The sequence below is a fragment of the Rana temporaria genome, chromosome 1 (assembly GCF_905171775.1).
Source record: "Rana temporaria chromosome 1, aRanTem1.1, whole genome shotgun sequence".
Classification (NCBI taxonomy): domain Eukaryota; kingdom Metazoa; phylum Chordata; class Amphibia; order Anura; family Ranidae; genus Rana; species Rana temporaria.
Window position 1 is genome coordinate 267,700,233 of NC_053489.1, and position 21,927 is coordinate 267,722,159.

A 21,927-nucleotide genomic window follows, 5' to 3' on the forward strand; every position below is an offset into this window, starting at 1 on the left:
ATCAAGTGGCTGGATAGTAGCAGCAGGCATAAACATCAGGAACAGGATCTTTACCAGTTCAAAAATACAAACCACATTATTTGGTTGTTTTAGAACAAAAACAAAGCTTATCTATAATGAACCAAAACCAAAATCTGTAAAACCTAGAAATGGTTTATATTAATCGTGAAATGTAGTTATAGGCTTAGCAAATGCAAATCAATTCAATGTAGAGTTCTAAGGAAGAGAATTGCCTCTGCCAGATCCTCTTTCATAGAGGCTCTTAAGTCAGACTTTATTATTTTTAGGGCTGAAAATAATCTTTCGACACTGACTTGGGTGGGTGGCATTGCAGTAACTATTCTGGCCACATCACTAACGATCTCTGGATAAACAAGGATGGCTTCTTCAACAGTAAGTTTTGATGAGCGATCATACTTTTCAACTTCTTTTAGTGCTTTATAAAACTCCTGTTGGAATTTTTTTTTTAATTCCAATCTAAATTTAGTAGGAGTCGGAGTCGGTGCATTGTTTGCCGACTCCGACTCCAGGTACCCAAAATTTCCCCCGACTCCGACTCCTCGACTCCGACTCCACAGCCCTGGTTTTTTCACTGTATGGATGTTATCAACCATTTTAGGCTGGTAAAAGGCTGACTGCAGTCCTTTAGTGTGATTAATATACTGGAAGTTAGCCATGTGTGTGTTGAAATAGGACTGCTGTTTTATAGACGTCAGATTGTATTAATCCTAAAAATGATTGCTTCTTCTATACGTAGACAACAGCTGCACTTATTAATGTCTCTGTTGCAAACTACTTTATTGTATTCCAGTGGTTTACCATGACTGCTTCCTAGGAACCTGAGTAGATTTTTTTTTTTTTTGGCAATATTTTTTATGGCAGAATGTTGCACTAGTAAGTCTTTGAAAGGGTAAATGTGTCCTTAGACGTCACACACAAGATGGATTTTGCCTCAAATACAAATCTTCTGATGAATAGGATGAGCTCTGAAGATCAGTACAAGAAAAGGATAGTTATTCCCAGCTAAGAAGCTCATTCTGATCTATGCATTATTGTACTACTCTGGTATGCTGCCGTGCCATTCATTTTGAATGGCCTCCCAACCCACTATAACAATTTTGCCCAATGCACCTGTACTGCAACTCGCCACAATGACATATTGAAGGTCAGGATGTAAATTGCTAGTAAGGGTATATATGAATGGTCTTCAAAAGTGCAGAAACTTTTTGAAGAACCCTCAGAATATCGGTTTGTGGCCTTTCCTTTTTTCTTTTCTTTTTTTTTTTATGAGCTGTATTACCTTGGCACTGGGGGGTTGCAGTTTACCTCACTTTACAGCTGAAGACCATTGATGCTCAAGGGTCCACAGTTGCATGAACTAGCTAGATTGTTGCCCATTAGACAATGGAGCAGGATGTTACCAAAGGCAAACTTTCTTCTAATAACCCATAAAATGTATTGACCACACACAGTATGTATTCTTGGATTGCCTGTATTAAAGATGCAGGGATCAACTAAGGATGAAAGGTTGGCTTTTTCGTATTTTGTTTAGTAATACATTTCCTGTAATTGTATAGTGCTGACGTTTTACTCGAGTACTGGAAAGAACACCAAGACATGTGTAACTTGCACGTTCTTTCCAAAAACTGTGGTACGTGTGCTGTATCGTTGCCTGCACTGCTAGAACCTCTGATGGTTGTCTTCTGGTACTTAAAAACATTTAGTCTATTGTATGTTTTCTTACCCGTTGTTTTGTCCATTTCATTCATTTTTTTTAATGTTGCTAGCTTTTTAGTTTAAAGTCTTTTGAGGTTGTTTGTTTTCCAGCGTTACATGTCCTGACTTTACACTAATATGTTAACTGTGGTTGCTCTAGATCAGAGGTCTCCAAACTTCCTAAGCAAAGGGCCAATTTACTGCATAGTAGACTTTAGGAGGGCCGAACTATGGGCAGTGGGAGTGAAAAAGTCCCCAGTATCAATGGGAGTACAACGTCTCAGGCTTGGTGGTCAGTGGAATTTACAAAATTTGGTCAGTAGGAGGAATAGTGCCCCCATCATTTGTACTAGTAGCAGGAACACGGTGCCCTATCATTGGTGTCGGTGGAATGAATAATGCCACAATATCGATGTCTGTGAAAGGGATGGTGCCTAAAGGGCCAGACAAAGGCAAGCAAAGGGCCACAGTTTTTATTGACCACTGCCCTAGATCAGCCTTTCTCAATCTTTAAAACCTAGGAACCCTTCAAGTAAGTTTCTAGTCTTGGGGGGGCCCCTGCTAATAGTTACTATACCTACAGTTAATGGCAGATTAGTGTGATCAATGAAAAGAATGCTTCCTACATTTGTGGCCATTAGGAGACCCCCCCCCCCCTTCCATTCAGATGGCTAAAATCATTGGGGTCAGTAATTTCTTATCTGAGAGGTAGAAATTGCTTAAGTGACCACTAGCAACCTTCGAAAGAACCATGCGCCAAATCAGTAGCACTATATACCTAGCCTAAATGTTGCCACACCAAATACATTATGAATCAAGCATTCAGTGTTGGCTACTGAGCAAAGACCAAGCACTTGATAAAGAAGTGAATAGACGGTGTGTAAGCGAGAAGTTGAGATGATGTGTAATAGCTGTGGTTTGATTCATATTTGATGAGTTTTTAAGCCTTTGTTGGGTATTTCTGGGGAGAACTGTGTCTCAGTTGTGGTTTTGTGGCTAGCTAGACCTGGGTGGTATTGCATTTCTGGTCACATTCTCCAGTGGGTAGGGTTAGCAGTGTGTAATCGCACAAAGACATGCCTCATTGTTTGTAGAGTTGCACAAGTTTTTACTGGTCTTATTATTTTAGGCCTTTCACCACTGTGAAACTTTGCTATGCAAAGAGAAATCAGTGAAAGGTTAAATAAAACAAAAAGAAACCAAATCGGACTCAACTAAGTTAATGCAACTGTAGCTGTGTAATTGCATTCTTTAAAAATGATAACATCTCTCTTCCAACTGATTCTCTTTTTTTTTTTTTTGTACTCTTGATTGTAATTTTATATTTGTTTTCAATGCTATATCATTTCATCTGCTGGGCTCTCCTGCTTTCCATCTGGGAAACAGTATTCTGATTCCTTCTGCAGCTGTTAGGTAATTACTGTAAGTGCTTAGAGAGCAGCCAGCCGTACTTTAGTAGGAAGAAGGTAGATTGTGATTTTGTGTTTTCCTTCAATAAATTGGGGTCTTTGTATATTGATCATAACAGGATGTACCAAGCTGTACAACTATTTTATGAAACCTTTAGGACAATGCTTGGTAAACGAGTTTGTAATTTCTGCTACTACCACAGTGGTGAGCTTGATGACACCTCTTTTTAGTAGTTAATATGGAAGTTGAATGAAAACCGACTCTTGCTGATTGTCGGACCTACATTTACTTCCAACAGCACATTGGGTTTAAGGGAAATTGTTTCAAACTGTAGTCATTCAAAGGTAGCACAGATTTGTTGGTCTTGCACAGCTTTATTAGTGTGTGTGTGTGTGTATGTGTGTGTGTGTATATATATATATATATATATATATATATATATATATATATATATATATATATATATATATATATATATATATATATATATATATATATATTATATACAAAATGGATAGTGTGTGTAACAGTTGAATCTGACTGCTGGCATGCCACATGTTGAAATGGCATCCCGTAGCTCCCAAGTCCAGAGGAAAATTGCAAACCGGACACTCTAGAATGGTTCTTGTTCCATACTTGGTGTGATCAGTTTGAAATGGTAACCAAACTAAAAAAAAACTTTACAGGCTACGCCTTATGGGAGCTATATACCTAAAACGACATACCTGTATGTAATTTCTTTTTTTTTTTGGGTAACATACGCTTTAAATTATCCTCTGAATGTGGGTATGTATGCATGCGTACACGCTAACGCAAAAATGACCCTTGTCACTTGGAGAAGTTATTGAGTTTAATTTACTTTTAAGAAGTGTAATGATCTGATATATATATATATAGGTTTGTGTATGACTGGTATCCATAAGTGTAATGGAATCATGCCATACAGTAATTCCGTTAATACTTGCCAGTTGTAACATGGTGATTGGCGGTCCTGCATGTGATACAGAGGGGAGGACAGGGCTCTCCGACAGGGATGTTTGACCAACTTAAAGGGGTTGTAAAGGATTTTTTTTTCCTAAATAGCTTCCTTTACCTTAGTGCAGTCCTCCTTCACTTACCTCATCCTTCCATTTTGTCCTTATTTCTTCTGAGAAATCCTCACTTCCTGTCCTTCTGTCTGTAACTACACACAGTAATGCAAGGCTTTCTCCCTGGTGTGGAGTGTCGTGCTCGCCCCCTCCCTTGGATTACAGGAGAGTCAGGACGCCCACTAACACACGGCTCCTTTCTCTATCTGCAACGTAGAGAGCGTCCTGACTCTCCTGTAGTCCAAGGGAGGAGGCGAGCACGACACGCCACACCAGGAAGAAAGCCTTCGCATTACGGTGTTGAGTTACAGACAGAAGAACAGGAAGTGAGGATTTCTCAGAAGAAATAAGGACATTTAAAAGCAAAATGGAAGGATGAGGTAAGTGAAGGAGGACTGCACTAAGGTAAAGGAAGCTATTTGGGGAAAAAAAATTACCTTTACAACCCCATACTTTCCAGTTGTAACATGATGATTGTGATACAGAGGGGAGGACAGGGCTCTCCGACAGGGATGTTTAGCCACCTTAAGGCCTCATGCACACAGGGCGCAAAAAAAAAAAAGTGGCTGTATAAATGCGGTTTGCATTGGCGTTGTTTTAGGGGCACTTGCTAGAAAGGAGAAGCCAGGAGCGCCAGCGGGGGGGCTCAGGGCCACTATAGTGTACAGTATAAACCTGTTTTTGTATGTGTATTGATGGTTTAAAAAATAAAAATAAAATTACAATCACTTTAAATCCACTTGAACATCTGACTTTTGTGCCCTCCTTGCATTCTGCTTTGTTTCTTTTGAATATGACTTCACTTTGGTTTCTGAAAAAAAAAAAAAAAAAACTATGTACCGAGTTCCCACCTTTCTGCCTGAAATGTATGCCAGATTACGTGCCTGCCATGGACTGTGCACCGAAAAGTATTCCCTTTTCTTCAACACCCTCTCAGCCTTCCTTCACTCTCCTACTAACAGGATGGCAGAGAGGAAAGGAGCAGTTGAGAGTGAATAGATGTTGGCTGTGATCTTTACACATGCTGGCAGCAGATCCCACATCTTGTATTAGCTACACAAGTTGAACAGATGGAACAAATTGACAAAATCGTGTTCACTCACACTGTGCTCAAGAAGCAGCTGAGATGCTATTTGAAGCACAAAAAAAATTGAAGTATTTTATTAGTTCTTGCCTCCCTGTGTCACAGACCTTCTATTTTAACCTGGCAAACAGTAGCCGAGTATGGTTAATGAATATTGCATGCTTTGCTCTTTCCTGCTCCTTGCCCAACCACATTTGTTGTGGGCTGTATTCTCTTTCTAAACCTTAAAGATCACCTCATTGCAACCTTAAAGAATAACCAACTTGGAAAAAAGAATATCTAAACGGGCACAAGGGTTGCTTTGTAAGGTACCTATTGACCTATGCAGTCATGCACGTAATGCAGGGTTTCTAGCCTGCAGCATTACCTAGTGCTGGATGTATCCACAAGCTCAGGACAAGTAGTTTGGTTCTGCTTCAGGTTGGCCCTCATTCTCTAGAGAGGGAAATCACCGCTCCAGGCAGGTCAAACCAAGGTAAAGGCCTCTCCTCCAGATTAGAACCCCCGGGTGCTGGCAATGCATGCAACCATGCAAATGGGAAGAAATTCTGGACAGCCGCACTCCCAAAAAAGTGTTTGCCTTTTATTCAAAAAATAATTGACTAATATGACTAAGGACTGTTTGTTAGTGTGAAACGTGTCAGCTCTTCTGTCCATTCTGAGCTGCATGTATTTTTTTTTATCCATTTTTGGAATAAAGGCAAAACCATTTTTGGAGTGCGGCTGTCCAGAATTTCTTCCCATTGGCCCTCGTACTCTATAGGCACAACTCTGCACTAATTATGGAATCGGCACTGGAGAATGTTAACACCACATACAGGCCTCATTGTTCACCCAGAACCATTTTTTTTAAGTGACCCTAATAAATATCTTCTTTAAATTGAATTAATATGCATCCATTACCTAATGGCCTGTAATCTATTTTTTCAGGAGATGGATTCTTACATTGTTTCTCTGACACCTTGTAATGTACTCTGTGAGCTCCAAACCTCTCCCTTTACCGCTGTGGTCATGTGCACTGCTCTATGCACACTACAAGTCCCATTTTTAGCCAGGAGTCTCCAAACTACAGCCTGCATACCACATCTGGTCCCCAGATAGGGTTAGTGGTATTTTCTCACATTACCCAGATTGAGGATTTGGGTCTGCAGAGGCTGCTTATGGTCTACATAGGGCCCGATTATTTACTCTGCTGCACTATGTACTTGTATTAAAAGTAGCCTATTTTTCTGTTTTTCTCTGTGAACTCCCTGGTGTTCCTGGCAGTGCCTTTGCTGGCCTATCAAAAACTGACCACACTGGGCAGGCGAGCAGAGCGTGCTCCAACTTATCCTGATAACATCCCCCCACTCCATAGCCATTCACAATTGTGTGTGTGTGTGTGTGTGTGTGTGTGTAATAAATAAATAAACAAATAAATAAAAAAATTGAGATATATATATATATATATATATATATATATATATATATATATATATATATATATATATATATATATATATATATATAATTTTTTTTTTTTTTTTTCAAACTGAATAAGTTGTTTCACGGGGTGAGGGCTTCCATATGATTTAAGGGGCACTGATGGGGACCCCATATTGACTGGTGACACTGATAGACGGGGGATTGTGATTGGAACTCTAAAATAAGTGGGGAGGGACTCTGATGGGTATTTGGGTCCCCTAATATTTGAAAAATATGAAATATGCCCCTCATACTGAAAAGTTTGGCAACCCATGCCATAGTCCATCTCAGGGGTTGAACAAGCGTAGATGAAAAAGAAAGCAGCCACCATCTAACAGGAAGTCGGATCACAGCACCAACCGAGCATTTTTTTTTTTTTTAATGTCACTTTTTTAAATAGAGCAGTAGTGCTACTTTCACACACAAGGCAGCCCATGAGCTCAATGCCTTTTAAGTGTTTTCGCATAGCCAGACACCAATGGCTTTCCTAATAAAGGCATTTCACTGCATGGAATGTAGAAGTGAAACATAGCATTTATTGCATTCCTGGTGTGCAGCTGTCATTCTCTCATCAGTCTTTAAGGCATCCCTACCAGAAGATTTAAGGATGCCCCCGCCAAGAAACAAAGGTGTCAGGATCATGTGGATAACTAGAGCCTTTTTTTTTTTTTATATGTGCTTTAACTTCTCGGTCAGAGTTTTGTTGCCAGGTTTAGTAAATTTTTGTGATAGAATTACCAAAATATATTTTTTGGGTTTTATTCTTTTGATATTTTGCCTGTTTTCCCCGCTACGCTCATGTATGCCCCCTGTATGGATAAATGTGCATTTAATGTTGCATAGCATTCAATCATCTTTAAGAAAACATAGAAAATGTACAAGCTCTTGAGGACTGAGGTTCATTGTAGTAAGGCTATGTACGCACAGGTGGTTTCGGTCATAAAATACAGAAATAAAGGCTGGATAAGAATTGCCAGCTATTGCACTGATGCTTTTTTTTTCTTTTACTCTAATAAGTTATTACTACTTTGAAATATTTGCAGCTTCATTCAGTCTTCAGTCCTTTTTTTTCTATTTTGCTTTTTCACTGGCCAGAAAATACATTTTTAAAACCAACAAAATGAAAAGGAAGCACCCTGTTTTCCATCTGCCTTACACTGAATACAGCATAACGCAACGCAATGTAAAACAGGACAGCAAATGCAGTGCTAATATTCATGTTGACAAATTGACTATAAATGATGACTTGTATTGTGCTGCAGTGTCACAAATATAATTTTTTTTTTTTTTTTTTTTTGTTTTTACAGGGTTGCAAGATACGTTTGACCGTGAATGGGAGGCTGGGAAAATAACCTATAACAATTATAAGAATGGTTCTGATGATGCGGTTCTTGCCTACAAACTTTTAATACAGACCGGAAACTCGGATAAACCAATTGATTTAAGTCGGGTAAGAGAAGGAAAAACCCCTGCAATTTAGACGTACTGTTTTGGTGATTCTGTTTTCAAGCTGGTCACCAATGATATAAACTGTTTATCAATATATGTTGGCATCTAAATGATTAGTTCTACATGCATGTAGGTCAGGGTTGCTCAACCAGTGGCCGGCGGAGCCCTCTAATGTGGCCTGGGACATTGGTTGCCAATCCGCCATCCCTGAACATCAGAGTGGATGGAAGCGGCTGTGGCGGGTGCAGGAGCTGCATAAGCTGATGCTTCCTCTATAGTGCATTTGTTATCACTCTGCCTGGGATATTAAGACTTATTGTGCTGCTTTCACACTGATACACAGGTTCAGCACAGTGCACCTTTGGCTTTCCTGCTGGGTAGCTGCACTGAGCCATAGACTTCTATTCTGTCCTACGGGTTTGTTTGCACTTTTTAAAAGCGCACGAAAACTCCTGAATGCAGGAGTTTTGGTGCGCTTACAGAAGGTACATCACACCACAAGATATAATAGAAGTCTATTGCAAAGTGCAGTAAAGCCACAGATGCACTGAGGTGCAGGTAAACGGCAGCACATCAGCATGAAAGCAGCCTTGGGTCCCTTTTCACATGATCGGTTTGATCGGATCCACCTGTTCGCTTTTTTTTTTGCAATGGTGATTATTTATCCAGCAGGGATTGGTCCCATGGAAAATGGTAGTCCTGGTTGTTTTCAAATTTTGCTTTTTTTGGTATTCAAAATAAAATAAATTTAAATTCTGAATGTGGCCCTCACTCTACAAAAGGTTGAGTGCCTCTGATGCAGTTAGTAGGAGCTGTGTAAGCAAAATGTATTTTCTTTTAGGGGTGAAAAAATCCTGCTCAACTGGTACCTTGGATGTTTCCTGTAATCATACTCCACTTCACTTCAACCTAGCCATATATGCTTTGATTCCCCAGTTCAGCTCTGCAGACTTAATGAGAGAAATCAATAGATTCCTTCGTCCACGCTATACAGCATGGATGTAGGAATTTTTCATGCTGGATACTTTGGTCTCCACAGCCACCAAAACAGAGTGGCTATCCGAATTACTAACTAGTGGCCCCATCTGATTGGATGAAGTCACTTTATAGCCAACAATTTTTTCCACCCAACTCCTTCGGTTTTTAGTAATCAAAATTAGTCGTTCTGGGTAGTGCAGACATTACCACCCACAGCTCACAATATTAGCAGTGTATGGCTAGCATAAGTGTGACCCAAATCTGGATTTGTACATTTATTGAAAATTCAAAAATTTACAAAAATGCTACTTAAAACTAAAGTCCAGGCATATAAAAAAAAAATAAGAAATAAACCATTAATAGTATTTTCACAAAATCAAAAAACAAACAAGATGGGGTCTAAGTTTTTTTTTTTTTTTGTTTTGTTTTTTGGGTTTTTTTTTGTGTAGCTCCAGACCAGAAAAATATTTTTAAGGTTTTTGGATATCATAGGTAAGGTTTAACACCCCTGTAACATTTGTTTTGCTGTCTGTGCCCCTGTTCAGAGAATTTGACCTAAGCATCAGTGGAGACACCTTTTTTTCCCCCCATAACAACTCTTACAGGAGTGAATTTCCCTTCCTAGGGGTAGATTTCCTTTCACTTCCTGTTGTCTCCTGTAAGTTGGATGTTTGTAAGTAGGGGACCACCTGTAGTGATATGTAGACAATGTATACAACTGTTGGAAACCATTTATTTGTTACATGTACTTGTATATCGCTGACAATTTACACAGAACTTTACGTGTGTGTGTGTGTGTGTGTGTGTGTGTGTATATTTTATTTATAATTTTAATGTTGTACATCAGTCCCTGCCCTCAAGGAGCTTACAATCTAAATTCTTTAACTTGCCTTTACACACATACTAGGGCCAATTTAGACATGAGCCTGCCAGTATATCTTTGGAGTGTTGGAGAAAAACGGAGTACGTGGAGAAAACCCATGCATGCACAGGGAGAACAAAAATAGTGAAAATATTGCGCAAATCTAAACAAAATTATAGGCAGCCAACACAACAAAAGGATAATTGTGAACAGGATGAAAAAATAAATGTAGCGCCAAACGGAAGAGAACCACCTGTGTGGCGGATCTATTATGGATCAAGTGACACAATGATCACAGACCATAAGCAGCAATGTGCTCTCTATAAGGGGGCACCCACACTGTGGATAAGTGTGTTAGCTGGAATCTATTAGCACTAGGTTTTAAACTGTGATAACAAAAATTATATAATCGCCTAAAGTGATACAGTGAATCAAGTGACACAGTGATCAGACCATAAGCAGTAATATATACGCTATATGGAAACACACGCACTGTGAGTAAGTGTGTTGACCGTATTCAATTGGCACAAGATACTATAATATCAAAAATGACCATCATAAGTGATACAGTGAATATAAAAATACACAAAACATACATAGGTGTATAAATCAATTGTCAAAATAGAAAAAATATTAATTCTACCTTGATATTTAGATAACCATAATAAGTGTACACAAATATTGGTGAATATCAACCACGCATATGGGGATATCAGTGACCCCTAAGAATGTGTACTTAAAGGGGGGCATTCTATGCATTAAGGTGAAAAAACATCTGAGGATTAGCGCCCCCCCTGTTTACTTACCTGACCCCTCGAAAGTCCTGCGCCATCCTACGCGCTGGCTTCTCGGCCAGGCTCTTCGGCATATTCATTGCTTAATTGAAAGCAGCGCAGCCATTATCTCTTGCTGCTGTTAATCACATTCAATGACGCGGCACGCCGGGGGCGGGGGGCGAGTGATACAGTGGGTGGCTATAGCCGCTCACTGTATCACGGGAGCACGCCTGTAAGAACTAACCACTGAGCGAGCGAGCTTGCATGAAGGTGGTTAGTTCTTGCGGGGAGCAGCCAAGACAGCTACAAGGGACCCCAGAAGACCAGGTTCGGGGCCACTCTGTGCAAAACGAGCTGCACAGTGATGGGAAGTATAACATGTTTGATACTTAAAAAAAAAAAAATGTCTACCTTTTTACAATCCCTTTAACCCATACAATTTTGGTGTGACTTAAACCTAACCTACAGCACGCTTCTTAGTGGCACTATTTGTAGCTCTGTGGTATTGGGTCACTTTCTAGCAGTACCCTGTACCTTTTTATGAGTGCAGTACATTTTCCTCCATAGCTCATAAAGGTGCTGGTAGATAAAAAGGCTAAACCTAAATCAGTCCAAGCGGGTGTTCACCTTTTTTAATATGAACCTTCAATTTCTAAACTCCACTAGGGCAGGGCTGTTGGGAAGGATTTGGGTATTTTTAAAGCAGTTGCAGCACAGAGCATAGAAGCAACAAACCCATAATTATTTCTCCTAGTAAAATATACCGCTACAGTGTGGGGATTATATTTTGGAGGCTTGAATCGAATCTCTCCTCTTAGTGGTCGTTCAGTAGAGGTGTATGTTGCCAGACACATCTTGAAGACATGCTGTTATTCCATCTCCAGACGATTAATTAACTCCAGATACTTCAAATCATTGGGGGCAAGAATAAGAGAGTTGTGCTGCTGTCACTGTTTCTCATTTCATTCAAAAGACCTCAGCGTGGACTTTTGCCAGAAATCTTTTTTTTTTTTTTTCTATTAATGCTTTAGACATAATGGTTGGGTGAATGTGCCTGTCTTCCTGTGATTGCACTTGACCTAATAAGTTGCCCTGCTCGGGCCCACTGGTGCTGCTGTTTGCTGGCCAGAAGCCTTTCCTTTCAGGGAAAGGGTTAAAGGAAACCAGATGGCAGATCCTATTAAAAAGCAGTGGTCACTTTTGTCAACAAACAGGTCATGGAGGGAAAGTACACGCAACATTTATACAGATGTTTTATTTTTTTATTGCTCTCCTTCATTTACTGGGTGGCATTTCCTTTAGTGTTAACAGCGTAGGTTAACTGCACCCAGACGTGCAGGGGGATGTTTGCCAGGTCTTTTTTTTCCCCCCTCCTGCTTTGCTTTTGTTTCTGCAAAATGTTCCTCCAGCTTGGCCATTCCTTCCAGAACCCCCCTCACCCCGCCGTAGACATTTGTTGAGCACGCTGGTCCATCAGGAGGGGCTCGGATTCAAGCATGGAGCTGGGTTGCTAGTGTAATTAGAAGGGGGGAAAGGAAAGAAAAGAGAAATGTTTTTGTTAGATGGGGAGTCATATTTCTTTGGAATGCAGTAACTGTTTATCCATCGCCATTCCGTTCACTTCAAGTATAATTAAAAAGCAGAGATGTTTATCATTTTTTTGTTTAAAGAAAACAAATCAACATCATATGGCGCTCGCCCTCTCTTTATTTCTAAATGTGATCACTTAAAGTGGAAATCGGAATTGGTGTATCTGCAAATGTGTTTATATAAATACAGATGGGAGCCTATACAATTATGTAACCTAAAGGAAACGGCTCTGTCTGAACAAGGGGCCCCCTCTCAGAAATGTTGGTGCTTGTATAGTGTTCAGGAACATTAAACCTAAGTAATGCTCATAAGTTCCACAATGGGAGTCGGCCGTGTCTATTACAGTGCTCGCTAGTGATGGACATTTAAATGGATATAGTTGGTGGACAATCTGGAAAGCAGAAGAAAAGGAAATTGCCGGTGTTGCCCATAGCAACAAGTTTAGAAGGGATGTCCATATGTTTTACAGGCAGTTTACACCAGAAAGCAGATCAATGCCAGCGATTTAAGGAGAAGTACAACCAAAGCTTGTTTGTCTGTACCTCTCCTGTGGATCACAGAATGGCAGTTCGTTCTGCACTCCTGTAACCAGAATTAAGCCGAAAGCGAGTTTAAGCCGCTGACATCACAGAACCGTTTCAGGGCATGAAAAATCACGACCATATGGTGGGGAACAACCCAGGAGCCTGAATCGGCATCTGGCTCAGCCTCTCAGCAAGCCGCTGAGAGCCTAAGCCTGCCGCTCTTACACCACCACAGCCCAGTGCTACAGTGAGCACTGGTGGGTGGGAGGGGGTAGAGTGTGTTTAATTGCTTGGTTCTCAGCCTTAGTGCCATCTTGGGACAGAAGCAGCATTAGATTGATGCTGCCTCCACCTAGGTAAGTATGGTTTCTAAAAAAACAAAAAAAATCCCATACTTCTCTTTTAAAGTTGAACTCCAAATTCGGTGCATTTTACTGCAACTGCTTTGCTTTGCACTTCTGTACCGTGCAATTAGGTGCAGGCAGTTTCCAAAAGTAGTGCATGGTGTGATGCTATTGCAGCCCATTCAAAATTAAGGGGCTGAAATTGCGCCGCACAGAACTGTATGTGGAATGCACATTGTGTTTTCTCTGATTTCTGATGTGAAACAACCCTTAAAGGGTGTCGGAAACTAGACAATTTCATATAGTTCAGCTTACCAGTCCTTTGGATGTTGTTGCTGCGTTGGTTTTATTTTTCCAGGCTTTTTTCTTTTACCTGGAGATCTTGCAGATAATGCACTTCCTGCCCTGGGGTGATAACACAGGTGCCAACATCAGCAGACATTTTCTCTAATTGCCAACAATGCTCTCAGCCTGACATAAGAACATGAATGCATGCACCACATCCACAAGTACTGGTTAGCTGCAATATATAACATTTTTGTTCATAGGTTTAGATCAACTTTTAAAAGATGTGGAGGAGAGGTGGGAGTGCCCATGGTTTGTGTAACAATCGGATTCCAGCCCTTATATTCAAAGAATAAGTCTACCTGTTACTAAATAAATGAATAAACATATATTTTAAGCAAAAAAAGTGGATTTAGTATTTTTTTGGAAAATCCGCAAAGAATTGCAACTGAAATCAGTTGATTGTGGGTGAATGTCGGGCTCATAGAATCTCTTCCTCCAGCTGTGGTACAGACTGTTAGAGAACTAGAGGAAGTGTCGATGGATTACAAATGCGGTAATTCTGTTGTGAACTACAACAAGATGGCACTTGTAGTTCATTCACAGATCTCTGATTTTGCACTGTTACATGTGGCACCCTAAATATGAGTATAATATGAAACCTGGTCCAAAATGTAGAGTTAGGCAGGCCATAGATAATACTATTTTTCTTTCCTGCAACCACAAGTTGCAGCAAAGAAGATTGCTAGATTCCTCCATCAACACAGTACTGATGGGGGGAATCCCACCAACTGAGGGATGGTGGTATGGGGAGCTGTCCCTGCTAGGAGAACTCAACGGTCACATGTTGAACTGGCTGAGATTCAAACCATCTATGGCCGGCTTTAGCCTTTAACGTTTAAATGCAAGGTGGAAAATCCAGCAAATCGTAGGCGATGGCTCCATATTTTCTTCTGTTTCATGTGATTTTTCTGCTGATATAATCAAGCAAAGAAAAGAAAATCTGCCGTTTTTTTGTGCCTTCATACAACAAAAAAGTCCTTCCTAGCAAACCACAGTTTTCTGTGACGTCTGAGTTAATTCTAGTTCACTTATGTGGCCACTTTCCACTTCTGTCTCTTCTGCAGTTGACTAAACAGCGCCTGGTGGATGCAGATGGGATCATTCATCCAAATGCTTTCTACATCTATTTAACAGCCTGGGTGAGTAATGACCCTGTAGCCTATGCTGCTTCCCAGGCCAACATCCGCCCTCATCCACCAGAGTGGATCCATGACAAAGCAGACTACATGCCTGAAACCAGGACAAGTAAGTAGGACTTTGCCTCTGGCCTTAAATTGTTTATGAACGGTTTCCTCCATCCTGCTCTGCTTTTACATGACATTGTGCAGATCGAGCACACACTTTTCAAGACTGCTCTGTTTTAATTTGACAGCCATTTTAGACACTTTTTTTTTATTGTGTTTTAGAATTGAATAATGTATGTTGTAATTGTTAAACAAATAGTCTAACTATAATAGTATGCATATAGTTTATAAAGTAAGGGTAATGAAACTGTTTAGCAATACTGACACTCGAATATATTTTTTTACCATTCGCACCATAGTGTGTCCATTATCATCACACTTAATTGTCTACCAAAAGACAGTTCTGTTTATTTAGGAATCTAAACCTTTCTAATAATTTCAGCTTCTCCCCTCCCTGTTTAAGATGGGTCAGCATTCATTACGAAATGGATAGAAGTGTAGGATTTATGTCTACCTATTTTTTTTTTTTTCTTTTGTGTAAGATTAAGTGACTTTAGAAGCATTCAAAAGTTGCAGTTTACAGAAGTGCAACGGTATAAAAGTTCCAAAAGAGAGAGAGAGAGTGCTTTACAGTATCCGAACCCTAGAGCCGTGTGGCAGCCAGCCAAGTCTTGTCTTAATGAAAATTTATAGTTGAGATTATAATAGGGCAAATCATGTTTAGCAAGTCAACTGAATGACCCTGCAGGGTCTGGAACACACAGCAACAGTAACCGAAAGCTAGCATTATGACTGACTGGAATTTGTATATCTCATTTTTTTTTTGGTCCCTTATTGTGGTAGATCTGAGGTTACTGTTACATGATAAAAGAAGCATGGAAAATCAAGGGTTCCCAGACTATTAAATGATCATATGTTCTAAATTTCCTAAAACAAAGACCTTTTTCATCATCTTAGATCTTTCTCTGGCTCGGTCATTGTCAACAGCTTTACCTAGTCCTTCTGTGTTTGTGGTTTTCCTAGCCCATGCAGGGGTTGATTTTAACAATCTACTTTAATGTTTAGCATTATTGATTGCTGTGTTTATTTGTTTTGTAGTTCGCGCAGCTGAGCCAATCGAGTATGCCCAGTTTCCGTTCTACCTCAATGGTCTTCGAGAGACGTCAGACTTTGTGGAAGCCATCGAGAAAGTGAGAGCCATTTGTAACAATTATACCAGCCTGGGAGTGTCAAATTATCCGAACGGCTACCCATTCCTCTTCTGGGAACAATATATTGGTCTCCGCCATTGGCTCCTCTTGTCCATCAGCGTGGTCTTGGCCTGTACATTCCTGGTGTGTGCCCTTTTCCTGCTGAACCCCTGGACTGCTGGAATCATTGTAAGTTAATAAGGTTCTTTGTTGCAGTCAAATTCCTTTCGGCATAGCTCTTGCTACAGCCAGCAAGGTTTGTTTATGTCTGGATCTCTGGTGGAATAAAGTATGTTACATCATTCATGATATGTTTATTCGACTTTGAAGGAGAAGAGAAGGGAGGGTTTGCAGCCACAGAGTAGAAGCTAATCCTTTACACCATGGTTTTCCCGTGTATACATATGGCAACTGCCATCATTTATTAAAATGTCGTTTTTACATTGACATTTTGTTTTAGTATATCTCTTGCTTAATGTGGGTACAGCACAGTTCTAATGTGGATGCTTGAAGATTACAGCTGCTCATACACAGTCAGATTTATCAGTTACAATAAAAGATAAGTGAACTTGCCAACTCTAGCTATTTTTTTCCTCAAAAATCATTGCAATTTCATACTATATACAGTACAGGAATGGAAAAAGTTCTGGGCTTGATACAAATTTTTGTTTTTGTTCTTTAGCACATGCGGAACTCAAATCTGATTTTGTTACTGGTGAACCTCACGCAATGTACAGGAAACGTCGAGGCTTCATAAACATGGGCATCTAAAATAACATATTTACGGTGCTTGCATCTTACACTTACCAAGTTCTCCAATACTGAGACCAAAAGGCTAAACTGGATCAAATGGAGAGATTTTAAGAAGTGGTTAGGATAAAACAGTCACTTGTTCCATGTCCATACGACAGTTCATCATTTAGTGATGCCTTTACGCCTTCTCCATACCAAGCGTATTACATTACCAAGCTCTTATCAAGTGGGCTTTTGCTTTATTTTTATAAAAAAAAATTGTCGGTCACTTTTTTCCCCGTTAATTTTGATATTACATTTTTAACTTTGACTCTTTATAAACGGGATGAAGAAAATAGACGTACAAGGTGAAATAAAATAAAAACCAATTATATCGTCAGTCCTTACTGATGGCCTCTTTTTGTTAGGGGAACATGGGAAAAGGAGATTACAGACCACCTACTCAGTAATGATTCACACAATAGAGGAACTGAAAAGAGCAGCAACCTTGGTTCTCTCTCTATACCAAAGATAATCTCTTTTTATAGGGGCTGCTGGTAACACAAGTTAGTTGGAATATGTGTGTGAAACTGATAGACAACTTTTCCCCCCTCTATCTCAGCTCACCCCACAGTTTCACCAGTGGAACTTTCTTCACTGCCTGCTTTGTCTATACCAGGCCCTCCAACTATTTTAAAACTCTTGAGACTGTAACTTAACACCTATAAGTTTTTTTTCTCTTCTCCTTTTTAGTATTTTACCCTCAAGGTAGGGATTTTACATAAAATGGTCTGAAAAACAATGAGTTTCTTACTGGCAGTTCCTTTCTCTTTTTTTTTTTCTTCTTCTTTGCGTTACTCCAAAGTTTTGTCTATTAGAGGATGTGAGGGCGAACAAGGTCAAATGTTATATTTACAGTCCCTCTTGTGGATGAATGTAGTACTGTCATCAGTGTCTTGAAGAAAGACCTGCTAACCCCTGATGTGCTGTTGAAACATCAACAAGACATTCTCTTCATGTCAGCCACATAACCCCTGCACCTCTCGGACGTTGGGCTTATTAAAAACTGCAGTCTTGTTCACAGTACTCTGTAGCATGTATGCTGCTATAAAAGCTGACGTGTTCTTTTCTTTGCAGGTTCTGGTACTGGCCCTTATGACGGTGGAGCTATTTGGGATGATGGGTCTTATTGGCATTAAGCTAAGTGCTGTGCCCGTGGTGATCCTCGTAGCCTCGGTGGGCATTGGTGTAGAATTTACCGTACATGTGGCTTTGGTAAGTGCTGCTTCCTTCTGCTTTCTTAATATTGGGGGGGGGGGGGGGGTTATTTTTTGTCTAAATTTCTTCCTTTTGTTTAGTTTTCTGTAACTTCCTATGAGAATGTTTTTATTATAGTTCTGTGCTCTGTATACATTGTTTATACTAGTTGCTATGATTTTTATATGGCATTATCTTTGTTTGCAGATTGAACATGTAAATATTTTATCTGCGCTGTGTTTTGTCTGCTTAGTCGGAGATGAACTAGATTCCTAGGGTGACATTGTGTTTTTAGCATATCATATGGTGTACATCCTTTTTAATAAGAGTTCAGTTTTCGTATATAAAGCCTTGTTCACTTGTGTGTAAACCAAAGACATTTTATTCACATATATAAATAGTTTGTTAACATCCATTCAAACTTACTACTCCAAAGCTGCGCGGATTTTGGAGTGCAACTTTGACACAACTTTAATTTTTGTGCGACTTGGATGTGTTTTTCCTTCTGCAAAGCAGAACCCACTGTTGCACCACTGTTACATTTAGGTACGACGTTCATGCAACTTTTAAAGGCTAATGCTCCATTCACACTTGTACGACTCCAAAGTTGCGCCGACTTTGGAGTGGAACTTTGGATGGGGTGCATCTTGAATACAACTTTGGCTTTGATCAGTGATAATGGACTGTTGCATTGTATAACACAAAGGCACGACTTTCATGCAACTTTTTTGAGGGTTAACAATGAAGTCTGACCCTCAAATGATTTGTCATGCAACTTTGATGTCCAAAAATGCATGACATGTTGCACAAGTGTGAATGGAGCCTAATATTGAAGTTTATGGCCCTCCAAGTTGCATGAAAGTCGGACCAAAGTAGTGCATGAACTACGTTATAGTCGCTACGACTTGAAGTAGTAGATATGAATGGTTATCGCTGGAAAACGTGGGGCACGACTTGTCGTATGACAAGTTGCACATGTGTGAATGGGGTGTAATGGCATGTCATTTTGCGCTTAGCTGCAGCATCTGGCAAGCGGTAAAACTTCTAAAGCTTGCCAAACTCCTCCATTTAAATCAATAGAAGCTTGCCACAAATGCCTGCTAAGCACTCCTTAGGCGTTTGGCACATGTTTGCAGAGTGCTATGGCAAGTCTGTTTTCCTTGTTTCCTCCTGTCCCCAAAAAACAGGCTTCAGAAATAGTCTCCAAAATGCATTTAAAAATCTGTCTGAAACATGAATCAACTCTATAGATGTTCTAGTCTTAAAGCAGTTGTAAAGGCTTTTTTTATTTTTTTTGTCTGTGGAAAATCTAACAACTATTGTCTGATGGAGCTTCCAAACGGTCGGATTTTAAGCCAACAGTCTGTCAACACACAATTCCCGTCGGAAAATCCGATCGTGTGTAAGGGGGGGGGGGCGGCTTCTTAAAGTTTTTTTTACCTTTTTTAATATAGAGAATGCAACAGGGGGAAAAAAACTTTTTGCCTATATAACCAATTTAACACATTATCCACACAATGTATTGCTGGCTGTGTCACCTATAGGGGTTCAGCTTCTCCAAGATGTGTGAATTTTGGGGGGAACGGAAGATGGCGCCAATCCCCTTTTTTATTTACCAGCTGTTCATGTCCGCCAAGTTCAGAGCCACGTCTAATTTATACCTTGAAGTATTGCAAAATGGTAGTGAAGCTACCTACCTCTATTACTATCAAGATCCAGCCCCCCTCTTTGAAATTGTGTCCCCCTTTTCCAGGGTGATGTGGCGGGGGTGAGTCTCAACATAACACATCTGGAGGAGATCTAGAAACTGTCATTCTTGCTAAAAAGGTAGATGCCGGTTTTTATATGCATCCCAGTCTCGTGTAAAGGGCAATAACTGCTTCCCCAGCCAGTTTAGTCAATTCTTATCTCACCCGTATTCAGTGGGAGCAATAGGGAGTATAAATGAATGTTGATGGCTTGTCCGGGTTCAGAGTAATCAAACAGGATCTTTAGCTGTGAAATATTTACCTAAATCTTTAATTCAAGAAATCAAGAGGCTGCCAATTACTGACTTCCATTTGCCAGTTCTCTGGATGTAGAGGTTTCCCTGACTTCATTGTCTTCTAAGTCACCAATATGGCGCTGAGAGAGAGAAAAGTAAATTTTTATTTATTGACTTGTTCTGCGTCATGACAGCCAGGCAACTAGCATTTGGAAAGGGACAGCCCCCATTCTCTTGTGTAAGATTTGTTGACTCCTCCAGGGAACAGGCATGGTGGTCCTGTCTTAAAGACTAACTCCACCTTTTTGCACCATGGTACATGTTCCACTCATATGTAGGGTAGAACATGATATAAATCGGACCCTGCACCCCTTTTGTTAAAGAAGTCTTTAATGTGCATGGGCATCTTTAGCATACGTTTTACAGATTATTCTGTTCAGGATTTACTTTCTGTAGCATCCAGGCTAATTTATTTTTTATGCTTATCTGCAGGCTTTTCTCACAGCCATTGGTGATAAGAACCGGAGGGCGGTTTTGGCTTTGGAACACATGTTTGCACCAGTGCTGGATGGAGCCGTCTCAACTCTCCTGGGGGTCCTTATGCTAGCTGGCTCTGAGTTTGACTTTATTGTCAGGTAATGTGCACGATTATTCCTCATACAAACACAAGGACTGATAAAATGTTGATATTTTGTAAATATCATATATATAAATGTTTGTTTTTCTTTGTCCATGTATGTGCACACAAAACAATGCTCTGTGGGCTGAGCTGCGGAGCCATCAGTCACGTTTAGTAGATGGCATTAAGTGCTCTGGGGTTTCTGCAGGGAATTAAGAGGGAGGCTGTTTTCTTGTGGATTTCATTAAGAATGTAAGTTTGTCAGCTCTGAGGAGGTTTTCTTTGAAAGGAATTTGATAAGTGCAGTGAAATAGATCCCTCTCTATTACAAACAACCTGTGGAGCTCTGTAAAATGACTAATCTTGGATGTATCACTGCTTCATTGTGATCAGCTGCCGTGGCAAAAAGAGGCCAGAGAGTAAATCCGAGGGGAGGATGGGTTTGTGAGATTCTTACGGGTTACAGACATGTGACACGACCTGCATTAAATGTGTTGCCCAAGAATAGCCACATATCCTAATAGCCTAAGAAAGTTTAATATAGTAAGATCGATATAGTAAGATTTCTGTGTGCATGGACTCATGTGGTCTTAACACATAAATCAGGCAGTTTTTTAATCCAAAATGGGAATTAAAGGACAGGTGTACATTTTAATTTAACTTTTACTATACTGCCCCACAGCCTTAAAGTGGAAGTTTATGCAAAATCTAAAATCCCTGCATCTATAGACACCAGGGATCTAACATTAACCTCTCTATCCCTGTAAAGAAAAAAACTAGTATACATACCTTTTTTGGAAGCCAATCTGACTGACCGGATCCCATGCTGAGCTGTCAGCTTCTCTGTGGAGGAGGATGCAGAGGCGACAGGACAACGGAAGCCCCATAGTAACTCTATGGGTGATGTCACCTCCTATTCATTTCACAGCCGTTGTCCTCTGCAGAGCTTCTGGCACTGGGGAGCAGGTCAGAACGGCTTTGAGAAAGGTATGTTCTGTGTATGTATGTAATATAAATATATATATATATATATATATATATATATATATATATATATATATATATATATATATATATATATATAAATAAATTTTACACACACACACACACACAGGGATAGAGAGATTTGTGTTAGATCCCTGGTGTCTATAGATGCAGGGATTTTAGATGGACTTCCACTTTAAAGTGGTTGTAAACCCTTACAATACCCAGTGAAGGGACTATCCTCGAATGATAAACGGAAACTAAAAAAACCCTCCTACATAAGTTATGAAAAGTTTTTCTCTGTGTCAGGAAAACTTGTCAGATGTGTCTCATGCTGATAGCAG

At 40.0% G+C, this 21,927-nt stretch overlaps 1 protein-coding gene across 4 annotated transcripts in view; it reads left to right on the forward strand.

Moving 5' to 3' along the window:
* PTCH1 (patched 1) overlaps positions 1-21,927 on the forward strand; it is a 140,344-nt gene that overhangs the window by 105,815 nt on the left and 12,602 nt on the right. For all 4 annotated transcript variants that reach the window (XM_040355478.1, XM_040355480.1, XM_040355477.1 and 1 more), the window contains 5 exons: positions 8,070-8,212; positions 14,698-14,878; positions 15,916-16,196; positions 17,877-18,014; positions 20,473-20,615. In XM_040355478.1, the coding sequence (XP_040211412.1) occupies positions 8,070-8,212; positions 14,698-14,878; positions 15,916-16,196; positions 17,877-18,014; positions 20,473-20,615 (886 nt within the window). The remainder of the gene's footprint in view (positions 1-8,069; positions 8,213-14,697; positions 14,879-15,915; positions 16,197-17,876; positions 18,015-20,472; positions 20,616-21,927) is intronic.